Consider the following 16,941-nt stretch of genomic DNA (forward strand, 5'->3'; position numbering starts at 1 on the left):
ACACCAAGCATGACAAAATATGCCATAGAATCAAGCCATTGTGGTAAGAATATTTTTTAACCTTTGTTGTAATGGTCATCGCATATATAAGATATACTCAGTATTCAGGCTACTATCTTGGAATTAGAATTTTTACATGAGCCAATTAATCATAAACAGGCTTATTCAGTATAATGACTCTCCAGCTACATCAATTTGATACTTCTTGAAAGACAAAGATTCTCTGTGTACATGCTCAGAGCACGCTTTGTCTTCTCACAAGGCGGGACTCTTCTGTGCAGTTCCATTTGGTTACGACGTGGCGAGCTCCCCCCTCCCCTAAGGATTATTATGAATATGTGTTTTGTGTGATGTGCCACTGGTCATTTAGTGCGATTACTTCATTCTAAGGTGCTTTTTCGCAGTGGATTATAATTGTGTGTGTGCGTGTAATCTGCATTCCATTTAGTGGGATCATATGGTTACTCTGAATGTTTAATAATTTTCGTTATTTCTTTCTCTTGCGGATTACACATTCATCTTATGATTTTGAAGCTTAATGTCTATTCATACAGTCATGGTATTCCTTTAGTATTTGTGCAATATTTCAGTAGTGAATTTCAAGAAATATATGTTTTTTTCAATGTTGTTGTTTTAGTTACCAGTTTCGTAGTAATAGGTTACTTTCAGTTCACTGATTTTTTTTGCTCTCTGCATTCTTTTTTTTTCACTGAATTTTTTTTCCTTTTACTGTATCATTTATTTAGGGTTGTAATCAATTTTCATCCTGTTAACATCTTAATTTGTTTTTACGGCACATGTGATTTGTGGGGATTTCCTTTATGCAGAAGGCTCTGTGTTCTCTGCTATGAACATGCAAAGTCTCATCTGCCACAAACTAGAAGGATTCTTCTGTCCTCTCTTCACCCTCTCCCTTGACCTCCAGTTTCACCTTCATCTGCTCCTTCCTCCCTCACATCTACACTTTCATTGGAGTTTTACCTCTGCCCATGAGGCGTTTTGTTTTATCGTGAGAATAAAGTGGTTTGAAGTGTCCCATGATTAGTTTTTGGCATTATTGGTTTATCTGTTAACAAGCTGACTGGGGGGCTGTTGAATTCATCTTCGTTATCGATATTTCCTCTCCAACCCCTGGGATGACTGCTACCTCCACGCCATCTCTTTCAGTCTCTACGCCTTTGACAGTGACCATTGAGTGCAGTGATGTCTCCTGAGCCTCCTCTATGTCATCGTTGCAGATTATGGGTCTCAGCTGAGTCATGACTGTGTCACTGATGGTGACTATGCCAGCAATCTACGATTCTGTACTGCCTTCATATTCTGCTAATGATTGTGGGTCTTGTTTGAAATTTGCCTTCAGATGACTCAAACAGTCAGAGGTCTCACATACAAGACCTGTCTTACTTGCTTGGATACAGATAAGATAACTACCTATCATTATTAGCCTGTAGATAACAGTAAAAGGAGAAAAATTAAAGTCATTTTTACCTCGGTGGAGGTCGCGGTATTACATATTCTCCCATGGATCAATGCAATCCTTGACTGGATTTCTTTTATTTGATACTTCTCTTGTTCTCCCCCTGCTGCTACTAGCTATCTTCTGGCTATTCATTCCTCCAGTGATATGTCTCATACCTCTTGTTGCTCTTCTACTGCTTACCATGTAACTCTGGTTTGCCCATTGATGGGTGTGGCTTCTCAGATTTCTCCAGTTAGAACCACTGATGGGTGTAGCTTCTCAGATCTCCATTTAGACCTTCTGGATGCTTAGTCCCCTAAGAGGGCTAGATTTGACTTCTCCATGGACAGCACTGTGTTACTGTAGGAACCTGTGGAGGATTTGCGTGCTTCCAGTACAACTCCTCCTTCATAAACATTCTCAGATGTTTCTGAAATATTTTCAAGATAGAATGCCATTTTTAGACCCTGTGTGAAGCCTGTTTAGCTAGCCTTAAGGGAATCACCCAAGACCTTTGCACTTCCTGTGGTCAAGTCATTGGAAATGACTCGCAAGGAGCTGCAGTCCTAGCAGGAGTTAAGAATGTACTTAACAGTTATATGCTTTGGGAGGTAAAAGACTGGTTAAAAATCTCAGCCATCTCAAGGAACTTTTGTCAGATTCCCTTTCAGATGAAGAATGTGGAGTTCACAATACTAGTCACTCCATGCTCTCGCAAAGAATACTCATCAGCAGTGCATCAAATCCACCTACACAAGCTGTTATTCACTTCTATTTTAAATGTGCTCTCATGCTTGCAGAATATAAAAGCCTTTCCTTTCTAATAACACTTTCCAACTCTTCCTCGCCTTCACCAAGGTATCATCCTCCTATTTGTTCTATATACTGAACTATTTTAAAACACACTGATCCATCCTTTCTGTTACCTTTTTACCACTTCATCGTACTTCTTACGCCACATATACTGAGGACCTGGTTCATCTCGGTAATTCAATATTTATTTTCTTTTATTCAAATGGGACATCCACACTTCACTTCCAACAAAGTTGGCTCAATAATTGTGTTCCCACCTCAGCCTTCATAGATAACTCAAGCCTCTTCCCTCCCAGTCTTTTGCACAGAACCTGCTGCCTTCCATGCTCCACTGACTCTGCCATTCATCTCTTGTCTCACCCATCACATTTACTCCTAAATAAATTTACCAATCAACTGCTTCAATTTTTCCACCATACACACAGAAATTATTAATGTCTTTCAATATCCAATTCTCTCTACCTCGGAATTAATATATATTCATATATGTTAACCGAAGGAGAATTTTTTAGTTGATAATTTCCTCCTCTCGTGGATTCGAACTAGCGTATAGAGTAGAAATCAGGACTTCAGTGACGTTTTTACTAACTCGAGAGGACGAAATTATCATCAACTAAAAAATTTCCTTTCGGTTAACATACGTATATGAAAATATATTAATTCCGAGGTACTGTGAATTGGATATTAAAGGACATTTGTAGCTGAATGCGCGCGCGCGCACACACACACACACACACACACACACACACATATATATATATATATATATATATATATATATATATATATATATATATATATATATACATATTACAATAAATTGATTAAGACCATTTAAGTAGAGAATCGAAGAACATGAAAACTGGTGAATGTATGCATTACATAAAATTATTTATTTCTATTATTATGAAAACCGATTTCCGAGCAAACACCATCGCCATTACCTGGTGCACATTGGTTCAAAACAAGGAAAGGGGAACTACAATTTTGCACTGCAGATAGATTAAACAGAAAGAACAATAGATACTTGATTATAAACACAACATCTCCGATTATCTTTTTTTTTTATTGCTGAAATGAAGTTTATTTTCCATGGTTTAAAGAAAGGGCTTATGCAGCCAACTCCATTCAGTGATGCCAACCCCTCTAACCCTACGCCCTCTACAGGAGACGAGAAATTACCCTACATCAGAGCCGTATATCTCTATATACGGCTCTGCCCTACATAACCGTAAATAACCCAACATTCTGCGGTATGATAATAAATAAATCTTTAGATTGTGTTTATATGCAATATCATGAATATCAATAACCATATTGATCTAAACCATCCTTGTCACAATTACCCTACACTTGAAAATATTGCCCTGGTGTCTAAGATTTTGCTCAGATTACCCTACGTGTAGGGCAATTACCCTACAGTTGGCTACACTGACTCCACTATATCAACTGGACAAATCGGGAAAAGTCTGGATGTGTGCACTTTCACGAATGGCATTGCTTGGTGGTTTTGTTAATAGCCTGTTAGTTCTAATTGATCTTTCAACGTGCGCAGAGCATCGTGCGCGTCCTCGGCGCTTCGTTTTCTCCACGTAAACACTAAACAGTATTATAGGAATCAGGATCCAGAGAAGAATCCTGACACAATGACAGTCTTATTTATGAATGACGTGACTGACTGTGAATATTGGGTTAGCGTGCCTTCGTACTTAAACAACCAGGCAATGGTAACCTGTGCTTAATTTAAGTACTGCCATGATATTTGATGATAAAATTCTCTTAATTTCGACAGTTTTTACAAACAGCCACCTGCCTCCCCACAACTCGCCCCATACACACATTATATATATATATATATATATATATATATATTAATATATATATATATATATATAGATATATAGAGAGAGAGAGAGAGAGGAGACGAGAGAGAGAGAGGAGAGAGAGAGAGAGAGAGAGAGAGAGATTCATGTGACCATTAAATTTGCTAAATATTTAATTGTCACGTGAATCACACACATTCTCTCTCTCTCTCTCTCTCTGCATATTTAATGATCACATGAAATACATTCTGTCTCCCTCTCTATTTCCCTTTCAGCGCTGAATGACCTTATAGGTTCCAGCGCTTAGCCTTTTGCCTAAATTTCATGTCCAATTCCATTCCTATATGCAAATGATTTATTTTTCTACATGACCTACTTTTCCTCACTTAGGGTTACCTACAAATCCCCTTTTAAAATCGGGCCAATAGGCTCTGAGCTGTATGAACTTTAGCTTAGAAAATACGGAGTTGTATAATTTCTACAGCTTTCATGAACCAGCACATGTTGATGTTGTTACGTATGGTAAATTTTGCACCATCCGTTCTGGAGACGTCTTTTGGCTTAAAATGCAATAAGATCACTATGTAACGTGACCTGTACCACCGATAACGTCAGGGTAGTAATATCGTGTGGTAGTAAATTTAACCCATCTGTTTTTCCTTACATCTCCAACACTAATAATAAGAACAATAAGAATAAAAATCCAAACGAAGAGTTTGTCTCATTAAAATCCCAACTGCGGATGAATAAATTGCTATCATCATGTGAGCTCATAACCTCGTGCTTGAATGTTGTTGGATGAGGATATCACAACACACATAAAAAAGTTGATTAATGAATAAATGACTTTTCGATGAAGTAACAAATATGATATGGTTTAGTTCTTTCGAGCTGTTCTGAACCTTGATTTTTAGGAATTGCTGGGGTAGATTTTCCCGCCGTCGTATTCTTTTCAGATAATTAAAATGTTTCAGTCAGTTCAAATTCCGCTCACCTGGGCTGGACTAGGGCTATATCACGGTAAGTTACCTAGCGTTTCATTTCTTAAGAATCATATTTTGTTATGTGAGCTAATTTAATTAGAGTTTTGAAAAGTAAGCTTTATCAAGGTAAAGCTTTAAACTCTTTAAAAGCATATGTCGGTTTACTTGTAAACCTAACCGAGTTAATAATCAAAGCCCAACTACTTAGTGTGGAAGAATATTATGTTCTCATGCAGAGCAAGTGCATAGACCAGTGCTTTGGGGTGTGGCAATGGCGTTGTCTGACAGCTTGACGGTGATCTGAGAGGCAGTCTCTAAGTAATTCATTATCATTCACATATTCAAATACTGTCGCAAAACTAGATTCATCTATATTTAGTTAATCACATATTCTGTCAGGTTGATACATCGTCTCGAATTATCATTACGACAATTCTTTTGAGTCATAGATCTGTTATATGATACTATTTCAGTCTGTGAGGTTTACAACCTGATTCATTCGTGCATATAGTGCTAGCATAGCTTAAATTATGCGATAAATATCAATCTAACGTACGCGAGAGTGACGCATTATTGTTGCTTTAGGATCCCTGTTACTGCGGACATTTTTTGGCCAGCTTTGATGTAAGATAAACACTGCATGTGGAATAAGGAAACGGACGCTGAAACACTTGACATTACATGGTGAACAATATTCATACACAAAAGAGCAACCCAAATATCCAAATGTAAAGGACAAACGTGAAATTGTGGAAGAATGTCTTATACAGTATTAGTAAAATGTGCAAAGAGTTCTTAAAATAATTACTTTTACGCCTAAGATTGTGTGATCTAGTTTTCGTGAATGCATGTCATGTAATTATGACCAAGCATTTCCATTGGAAAAAGTTGGTTAACCCACTAAAAACCCATTATGTCTATCAATAACATTAGTTATGGTGTTGGGGGGTGGGGGGGGGCGACTAGATTATTCGGGAAATTTAAAATTAAATTATGTTATTTTCTACACTCCATGCAAGTTGGGCCTTTGATAGGCCTATACAGGTATCATTTAATCAAAAAATTTATCGTCTTAAGTGTGGGGTTTTGATTGTTAGACATTACATCTCCAATTATTTCATATTTGAATATACATTAACACTTTTAAATTAGATAAATTGTTAACCACGCTAGTATGAAAGGTAGGCCTAACTTAAAACTACTTTCTTACAAATATTTTAGAAAAAAATGGATTGTACAGATGCATACTTCAAATTAAATTTTGAGCTTCAGCAAGTGCAGTGCACTTGAAATTTAATTAAAGGTGTGCTAACCAATAGCTATACACGCTAGTTTCTTACATAGGCCTAGCTTAAAACATCTTTCTTAAACAATTCATATACTTTGTTGCAAGATCGTAAAACATACTATGCTAATGTACTGAGGCATGCTTCAAGTAAAATTTTAAATTTCGGCAAGTACCTACAGTACACTTGAAATTGAATGAAAGATGTATTAATGACTGTCTTAAGGTAACATCCAATCAACTATGACCTAGATCTATACAGGGCCAGGTCACTACAGACTATAAACAAATGTTTTCCCTGTTCCGGAATTGAAGTAACGCTATTCGCGTCATTAACAAGACTTACCTTTCACAGGACATCTGCAAAATTGTAAAATAGCGCACTCAATTTCCCACTAGAACGTTCAAACGAAAGCGCGAGGTCGATGTCACTCGGTTACACCCACAAAGATCATCAAATGACACTGAAGTTGAAGTGATTGAAGTGAAGTGACGGCGTTACCGTCATTTGAATATCCCGCTCAGATACTTTATTTATAATTATCATATTGATCGCTGCCACTATGCAGTATTTTCATACACGAAGTTAATGCATCATTACTCCATTTTTTAAATAATCCACAAATAATTTGTTACCTAGAAACCATCCTCAGTGGACGCTCATTTGACTCAAAAGTTCTCAGCTGATTGAAGAATAACAATTTTGGCGAAGGCCCTCCACTGTCTCGACAGGTGAGTATTATGCATGTCTTTGCCAGTCTGTAAGTCTTGTAAATTCAGTGAATTAGGCCAGGAAGATGGCGAGGCATGGAAGGTAAAAAAATATCAGCGGTTGTCGCGGTAGAGCGGCGGAGGTGATGTCAGCCGAGTCGTGCAAAGGCAAACATTGCTGACAGAGAGTAAAATTTGCGCCTAGCTAGGTAGGTAGGCAGTACACCGACATGGAATTTTAAGACTTTAGAACGATGTAACTACGCAATTACATTCTGAGTTTTGTTCTTTGGCGTAGAGGAAGCACCACCAACGTACCTTTAGCGTTAGTCTGTTTTAGATTCAAAGGAAAGGGTTTCTCATTTTCATAGCTAGGTAGGTAGGCTAGGCGGTAAAGTCACAAGGCTAACCCTTGACGAAGCGTAGACCAGACACGTAGTACTCGTAGTTCTGGGGTTATTTGTCACACTTATAATTTTATACTGCTAAACTGACTTGTGTGAAGAAAACTGTGCTTCTACACAAAATGTTATGGAGTGCTTTGTTCCCTAGAGGTACCAGTCCCTCGGAGATGAACTTTATATATAAATTTCTCATTTCCCACCTGTACTGCATTAGCCTATGTAAAACCTTTTCTTGTTATGTGAATCAGAAAACAGTATTATTTTAAAAGTTGCCCATACTCGATATGAATAGTATGTAGGTTACGTAATTTTTTAAATGAGCTCTTCATTCTCGTTATTTTGAACCCCATAAATGCTACGCCTATGTGCAAATGATAAATAAAAAATTGATAAAATTACAATGTAGGCTAAGGCAATACGATAAGGCTCCACCCTCATAGCTAATATCAGACCTGTCAATCATACCTGAATCTTTTGCTGGAGATTATAAAAAAGAATGCTGGGTGGTTTAAAAAAAATGCGGGAGATTCATAAAGCCAAGGCAGAATATCATATTTTTTTTAAATTCATCCGATAATTCTCAATAGGTATATATTGCATTTTATCTATCTAATAATATAGAAGCATAATTTTATGAATAAATACACCAAAATTACAGAAAAATACATATTCATAACCATATGAGAAAATGGCTGTGTTTATAGCCAGTTGTACATATTACTGCATTGCATTTTATGGGCAGAATATGACAGAATGATATAATTTTTTTAACAGTGTGTGCGTGGTTATAGCTATGCATACAGTATGTTGCTCACTTCGCATGACTTTTACCATGTTTAGGTAGTAGCAAGCCCCTCAGGGATGAACATAAAAACATAGTTTAAATTTCTCAAATCTCACATGTACTGTACACTCTTCTGTAATATATCTTTGTGTGGTCATCTCCTTCTCATTTAGGCTACTAGCACATTGTATGAGGAGGTTATAGGTATATACATTTTCTCTTCTAGAGCATATATTATATAAAAATTTCGTAATGTTTGCTTATTGTAGCCTAAGTTGATGAAATCAATATAGCCTAAACTGTACCAGGGTTGAGGCTCTTGAAATATATTTTTGGCTAGGATAGCTTTTGAGGTAATGCGTAGGCTTACAGAGGAATTAGGGTAAATGGTGCATTTTTTAAGTCAATACTAATGCTGACTGAATGTGAAGTAGTTTAACCCATAGCCTATAGGTTAACCTGGTTTTTTATGACCTTAATCAATTGGGCATTCAGACCTATTTTAGATTTGGCTATCAGTTTACAAACTCCTTCATGCCCAACAATAATGTGGGACAACAGTGGAGAACCATGGATTTTGGGTTAAGGAAAAAGGAGGCGAGTGTAATATGGGGATGTATCATACCTGACATAACATTACATAGGCCACCACACACTACAGGACCAAGGGAGCATGTAACAGCATTTTTCTTTATCTTGATTATTTTTTTTTTTTATGTATTTATTTGTAGTCCCAAGGGAATGGGTATTCCTTCATTCTCATACCATCAAGACAAAGGGATTTATAATACTGTAGGTTGACTAAACATTTCTGACAAAAATGTTATATTCATCATACACTTCAATAGTTCATAAAGTAGTAGTTGTTTTCAGAACCGGTACATAACCAGTATGCCTTTCTTTTCCCAAAACAATCTTTCTGACACTTGGCACATTACTTAGACATATTGCTTCTAAAATTCAGTGAAACAACTTTAATTCCTAGAATATACTTTGAAAATTCTAAGAAATTAATGGTGACGCACTGTTAATGAGATTAGTCAATCATGTTTGGCCCATGAATGAAAGAAACTAAGGTTTTGTGAAACTAATATAAAAGGAATCATAGCGTTTTTTTTATATATTCACAAAAAGGTTTAAGAAAGTTTTGTCACTGGTTAATGACAGAATGGAACTGTTGGGTAATATTAATAGTAATGTCATAACAAAAAAGATAGACAGATGACAGCAATTTAGGCAAGCACCAGTAGAATTTGAAAAGTGCTCATTAATAGTAAGGCACCCTGTGTAACAAAGAAAACTTATAATTCCTATATCCTACCCATCTTAGTTTTTTAACAACATGAATATCAGAGGAGAAAAATTTGTGCAAAACAAAGCAAAAACTAAAAACATTGCATTCAGAAATTTGCAAGTAATTACGTAGGTTGTAAAGTGATACCTTTCTTTCTTACTCATGCATTCAAGCAAGTTTTTTATGAGTTGTCATATTGATTCATTTGTTTTTATCCATAAAGTTGCTGATCAAAGTCATTATTCATCATCTCAAGTTATAGACAAGGCTGCCTTAGAAAATATTTTTGCTTCAGGGTTTTATTAGAGATGATTACTATAGCCTAAACTAGAGGAAATGAGTGGGGGTAACAGAGAACAAACTGTAAGCCTGTTATTAGCAATAGTGAGGAGACTAGTGTCTAATCATATATGTAGGTGACTGATTTTCTCCCTTCTATATTTATACTTCAATGTTATTTTATTTGTGGATATTTCTCATAGAAAAATACCGTGAATATACAAATTTTCCGCGAATAATGCGGGGAAATGTTCCTGAGAGAAATCCGCGAATGTGTGAGTCCGCAAATCCGGAGAACATGAATACAGAGGGTCCACTGTATTGCCATAATTATTATAGTAGTATTTAGATTGAAAATCTTTATTACCAATCTTGAATGCTTCTTTATTACAAATCTTGAAGGCTTCTTTATTACAAATCTTGAATGCTTACTCTTGGCCAAAACTTTCATCTGGGATAACCTCAAAAAATCAAGCACAGACTTTGCATTCTGTAGAAAAGGTAGATTTATTTTTATGTCCAGTAAAAGTTTCAGAGTACCACTTTTTAAAAACTGAATCTTCAGTTGTCTTCCACTCAAATTATACCTGTTTTCTTTGGTACTCACACCACCTCTGGTGCTTGACAAATCCACTTCCCCTTCAGTTAATTTCCTCTTGGTTTTTAATCATCATCGATAAAACCTGAGGTTGAAATATTTTCCAAGGCAGGTTCATCTGTAACTACAATATACAATAAACATTGCCATAGTCACTGCCGGCACTATCAGATCTATCAGAAAGTTCAGATATCATTGTCATTTCTAAATAAAAACCTCTGTAGTACTACATCATTAAGAGAAACCTCCTCCTTTCATGGCATTTTGATGGTTGCTGAAGGTCTACCCCTTGTTCTGAAATTATCTTGAAATTGGAAATCAAATGTTGCCATTTGTTACAGTGACAAGGGAAATTTGTTATTTGTCATGAGCTGCCTATCTAGAACCAAAAGAATTATGACTGGGGTGTGGGTAGGGGGTGTTTAAGTCCCCTGTCATGGATGAAACCTTTTAATGAGTGAGGATCAGCATTGCGCAACAAGAGTGTTATTGATGATATATTATGCAGTGTTTTTATCATTAAAATTTTCTCAATGTACAGACGTATTAAAAAAAAAAAAAATTAAGTATGTAGGCTAGTCAGTTAGAGTCTCCCTCTGTGTACCTAAATATCTGATGGCACAGAGCACTTTAAAATTTGGACAGCCATGCAGGTCAGTTGCTATGTTGTTGCTGTAAATTTTACCCAAACTACTAATAGATTATAGAATCTTAATTTTTAAAATTTCGTATCAACTCTGGTTTGTTTACAATGTTGCAAAAATGATAAGATTTGAAAAAATTGTTTTGTTCATGAAACTTACCTGTCAGATATATATATAGCTGTATTTTCTGAAGTCCGACAGAAATTCAAAAAACTTCCGGCACACACAGTGGTCGGCCAGGTGGTTAGTACCATTCCCGCCGCTGGGAGGCGGGTATCAGGAACCAGTCCCATTTCTATTCATAATTTTTCTGTCGCCGGTGCTGGAAACACCTGTTTTCAGTACCTCCGTCTTAGGATTTTGGAAACTTCATGGCCGCTAAATATCCTAATTGTCTTTTGATTTATTGACTTGGATTTGTGGCTAGGCATTCGCTATCTTAAATTGTTTTGAATATGATTCATTTTTGTTATATCTGAATCTAGTTAGGCTAGTTTCAGAGGGTGTTGTCTGCTAAGATAGGGTGTGGCTACCGAAAGCTTCGGTAGTTCCGCACTCGATATGCACGAGGGCTATGTGTCTTGCTTCTTTGTGAGATTTGTCATGTAAGGAGTGTGAGACTTTGTCTAATTCCATAAGGAAGACGTATTGATTCTATGTACGCAATTAATCAGTAAACAAAGTCAGGGTAGGCTAACCTACCTGTAGACTATTTTGCCCTAACCCTGTAGTATGGCCTACGGGCTATAAATATGTCTCGTGAGGTAATGCCCTTTACGTTATAGATTCCATCTGTATCTTGGAATCTAAGGTGCTCGCTCTCCTATCATTGTGGTGAAAAGTGCTACTTCTGTAGTTGTTACTCCTAACCCTGTAATGTTGCCTTCGGGCCCTAAACAGTTTCTGTAGAGGGTATTGACCTTTCTCTGATACTCTATCGATTCGTAAACTTAGAATCGAAAGTGCTGGCTTTGGAGAGCAAAAGTGAAGTGGCTAAGTGCAGTGACAGTGCCCCTTGTGTAGTGGAGGGTGCGTCAGATCGGCCTTATTTCGCCTCTAGGCCGGGACCTCTGCTTGACTCCCAGGAACAGGGATGGGAGAGCATGTCGAAAGCCGAAGGAGGGTTACGAGGAACTCCCAACCGATCTGACGTGCTTCGGCAGACCTGAAGTTACTCCCAGGCTGCCAAAGTGCGTGCACGAATCCTGAAGGATTGCTTCTCGTCCTCCGAAGCGTCCTCCCTGCGCAGGGTTTGGAGCTTTCGGAAGGACTCGCGCCCTCTAAATAGAAGCTTTATAGAAGAGGACGTTTCGTCCTGTCTCTCTCTCTCGTCATGCGTTGCAGTGAGAAGTAAGAAGGCGAACGTCGCCTGAACTCGTGTACGTCTTTCCACCGAGAAAAGGGAAAGCAAGTCATATTAGCAGGACGCTTTTGAGCGCGGACGTCCTAGCTTTGTTGCTGTGAGAATAAGAAGGCGTTCCCTCGCCCCGCGTATTCTCACACGATACAACCCTTCACCTGAGACTGCTTCGTGCAGTCGTTTTCTCTCCGAGATGTCTAATGCTCTTCCCTGAAGGCAGTTTGCGCTTGCATTGACGCCTGTCAGGAGCGTGACGCTTTTCTGCACGTTTTTTTTTTTTTTTGACGCTCGGCTTGGACGGGACGTTCGGATGGACGCCAGGCGCGCGCGCGGGTGCACGCCAAGCGCGCACCAGTAGACGCCGAGGCCGAGCGCACGCCAGTGGATACCGAGGCGCGAGCGGCGGCGCCGCCGAGTGCTCGCTGCTCGCCAGTGGACGCCGAGCGTGGAGCGCGAGAGTGCTCGCTGCTCGCCAATGGACGCCGAGCGTGCTCGCTGCTAGTCAGTGGACGCCGAGCGCGCACGCCAGGTGTGTCGCCTGGCTGAACGTTTCTGTTGAAGTCTTCAAGCTGATTTGGGCCTAAAGATTTTTTACCTACTTCTTGGTGATCCCTTCTACATCGCCTGCGAAGAATGTGAAGTAAGCAGTGCTTCGAGGAAGCTTAAAGTGAAAAGGCAACTTCGTTTTCGAAACCCAGCAAGACCACGGGTTTCGTGAATTATAGAGGGTCTTTGTCAGTAATATTGCTTTTCGTAAAGTCCAGGATTGGATGGAGTTTATGGAAAGCTCAAGGAAAGATCTCTTTTGCTCTACCGCAGTCAAGACTTTGCGGTAAGGCAGCTATGGGGTTATGTGGAGAGCCGACGTCCTGCGCGTTCGGGGTCTCTCGGCAACGTTCAGTAGGATTCTTGCAGGGGCACTCGTCAAAAGGAGGAAAGCGCAAGACAGGACTTCCTTTGCCGTACTGCCAATGAATTTTGATACGGGAGAGGGGGTGCTGGTTGGAGAGTTTCTTCCTCTTCCCAGGATAATTTGCAAGCTTTTTAGCCCATCTGAAAGGGCTTTTCAGATGATATTTATTTTGTTGGTTCCTAGTCGGGACTTGCGCTGCCGATTGAACATCGTCGTTCTACCTGTCGTAAGCCGTCTCTTAACAGGATTCTGCCCCTTCCTCGTTTGAGACGGGAAATCGGAAATAAAATGCTCGACTTCCTGGATTACGTTTTGTCAATTCAGTGAATTTCCCCCATTGACAACTATACTATCGTTTTGTCAAGTAAGTGGGTATCCCCTCATTGACAAATTATCTCTTTGTCCCGTAAATGGGTTAGTTCTCATTGACAAACTTCTCATTAACTTTATATTGCGTAAGCGGATAAGCTCTTATTGACAAGATTCGGAAGAGCTCTCATTCATCATTCGCAGACTCGTACAAGAAATAGACTTGTAGACTACGTCAATGAACGCTTTATGTCCAATAAACATAAGAAGCTTGAGCTGTCCGCTTCAATCTTGAGTTTTGTTTATGAAACTTGCCTGTCAGATATGTATGTAGCTGTATTTCCGAATTCAGCTATAGTATATATGTCTGCCAGGTAAGTATGAAAAAACTTTATTGCAATATAATATCATATTTTGCCGTTGCGTTATTTTACTACTGGTTGGCTCAAGTCATATACGCTGCTGTAGTTACCTCTTCGGATGGCAACCGAGAGGTCTATTGTCTATTAATTTAAGGACATTTAATCGTTACTCCCTGCAGCCTTCCAGGAGTTTCCGATTATATCTTTTACCGTTGTATGGTAGTGTTTGATGACGACACAAACGCATCATATATATTTAGCGTTTTCTGTTCGCTTAAATATACCAGCTTGAGAGTCTCTTTATGCTAAAAATTACGGACCTATTTCTTCGTAGAATAGGGTAGCTGGCAACCCAGGCATAAAGTTAGAGACGACGATCGTAAGCTGCTGCTGTCACTGTCCTCTCCGCCAGTCCAAACGAGGCAGTAACCAGCTCGTTCGCTGTCATGCGCTGTAGGTTACGTCTCCTCTCTCCTGCGGGATTGACTGACTAACCGTATCTCTGTGCTGGCAGTTACGTCTCTCTCTCTCCTGCGGGATTGACTGACTAACTGTATCTCTGGCCTACAATCACGGACTTTAGCCTAAGATTGAGGGGTATTTCTTACATGAATGAATAAACATTGCATTCGTTTTGCCTTACTATGTTCTCAGAGATATCGCTTACTCCTTTCGGTGCTCGTTACCGCACGGTATAGGACTACGAGTCTACCGCAACATTTCACATTATATGCTCTCCTGCTTAGGCAAAGCGCAGCCTTTTTAGGGAAGTAAACATACTGTGTGAGGGAAATGGATGAGCTTGCTGGGGACCATTTCCTTCCTAAAAGAAGTTTTGTTTCCCTGAATAGGGACTGCAATTCAGACCTCTACAGTTTTTTCCTACCGGGAAACTGAAATTTTATTAAAGATCTAGGAATGATTCTGAACATCTCTCGGTGCGTTAAGTATCACTTGAGGTGATAGAAAGAAGGTGCCGGACATATGGAGAGGGTTTTCAGATGTCCTGGATCATAATCTGAAAGAAGTGGAAGCAATTCTGTCGTCCCTCCAGTCCTGGAAACGAGTTTTTGGAACCAGTGGTCCATATCAACTCTGATCTTCCACAGCTCTCTCATATCTTAGGAAGTATCTTCTCTCGGTCCCTGTTCGGGTTTACGAGAAAGAGCCTATTATAACAACAGACGTAGAATGTAACGATCCTCTATAGGTTCGTTACAGGATTGCAAAAGTCCGTACGAATCGTCTCGATCGACGGCAGCAACTACTGACTTCCGAGTGGAATCTTTCTTAGAAGTATGTTTGAGTAGTTATGGAGACTTTAGGGGACGTCCTTTCATACATCTCTTCGCTATGATATTGAACAGGATGGATGTTTAGTCTTTTTTCCCCTTTTTCAAACGCTTAGGAAATGTAATAAGATGATTTATACCATCACAGGGAGCGACAATGACGCTAATCGCCCCATGTTGGCCTTCAAGATCCTAGATTCACAGAGGTCACGTCCTTCCAAGGACCTTTTCCGAGAGAGTCGGTCTACTTTAACACGAAAGGTACCTATAACCTCTCCGCTCTGAGTCTGACTACGTTCAGACTATCGAGATGTTGACAGCATAAGATTGCCGTCTTCCCTTTCCATTTGAAGAATGGGATAAGCTGGCAGTCACAACTATTAAGAATACGCAAATATGTTGTTGACGGCCTTTGGGCTCAGAGATTTGCTTCTGTCAAACAACAAAGCCCTTCACGATCTTTGAGTTTCTGTGGAATCTCGAAACTCGCTCACCATCTACTTTTTGTCTCACCTGTTTTCTCGGAGTCAGACACTCGTGCGATCAGGAGCCACATAGTAGCCCTGAGTTTCTTGTTGACGAAGTCGGTTGCGTTTACACACCCCCGATGATCGTTTTAACATGAGACCAGGTGGACTGTCAGGCATTCGTCCTTCGGGACTGAATCGCCTTTTTGCTCCTCGCTCCTTTCACCTGGCACCAGTAAGCTCGAGTCAGGAGTGGCTCAGGAGTTGATTCACTAACGACGTTGGGTTGCGTTCATACCACAAGGTTTGCTTAGCTTGAATCGCCCAGGCAGTCCAGACACTCATCCTTCAGCGAAGAATAGTGCCTTATGGTCTTCAGGGTACAGCCTTGCTGTCCTTGATGCGTCTGACTGGTCAACTGGTCGGTCACCTGACTTTAGTACAGACTGACTGACTGTGCATGTCCAGATCGAAGCTTTCAATATGGAACTTAGACATAAGTCCCTGAAGTTCTTGATGTCACAGCATTCGAACATCTCCTACCTGTTAACTTCTTGCAACGTGATCAGGAAGGCCCTTTTCTAACCACCCTAGATACGACAAAGAGGGTTAGTGAGGTTTTCAGCCATCGTCAGAAGTTTTGTTTTGGCATTAGAGAACACAAGGGGTGCGTTCTCTAAGCCTTCCGTTGTGGCCTAAGAATGGAAACCCGTCTTGTTCTTGGGCCAGGAGCTTGGAATCAAGGATGGCACAAGTTATTGGGCAGGAGCCAGAGAGAGTCCTGTGCCCTGTCAGGTCTCTCAAGTTTTATCTACATAAAACTCAAGAAAGTCGAAGTCGTACGGGACAATCTGCAGTGTTCCGAAAAGACCAGACTTGCCATATCGAAGAACACCCTGGCTTTATTGTTAAGGAGTTCTTTTCAAAAAAGCTCCTTCATTGTGTGGCACAAGATTTGAAATCTTTTGATTTGAATGCTCACGAGGTGAGGGCGCGGCCTCGGAAGCATTTCAACAGAGCATGGCACTCAGCAACATCCTGAGTACCATGTTTTAGCGAAGCAACTCTGTGTTCAATTCACACTCCCTGCGAGATGTGAAGATGACATATGAGATCTGCTGCTCGCTAGGGCCATAACGTGTCTGCAGACACAATCTTGGG

The 16,941-nt window shown here is 39.7% G+C and overlaps 1 protein-coding gene across 3 annotated transcripts in view; it reads left to right on the top strand.

The window, feature by feature from the left end:
- The first annotated feature begins 6,940 nt into the window (after positions 1–6,940).
- LOC135205673 (uncharacterized) overlaps positions 6,941–16,941 on the top strand; it is a 74,358-nt gene continuing 64,357 nt past the window's right edge. For 2 of the 3 annotated variants that reach the window (XM_064236573.1, XM_064236572.1), the window contains exon 1: positions 7,155–7,177. In XM_064236573.1, the coding sequence (XP_064092643.1) occupies positions 7,171–7,177 (7 nt within the window). In that variant the 5' untranslated portion in view covers positions 7,155–7,170. Of the gene's footprint in view, positions 7,096–7,154; positions 7,178–16,941 lie in introns of those variants that run through there. The other variant, XM_064236575.1, reaches the window with a different exon arrangement.

This window comes from Macrobrachium nipponense, chromosome 24, assembly GCF_015104395.2.
Source record: "Macrobrachium nipponense isolate FS-2020 chromosome 24, ASM1510439v2, whole genome shotgun sequence".
NCBI lineage: Eukaryota > Metazoa > Arthropoda > Malacostraca > Decapoda > Palaemonidae > Macrobrachium > Macrobrachium nipponense.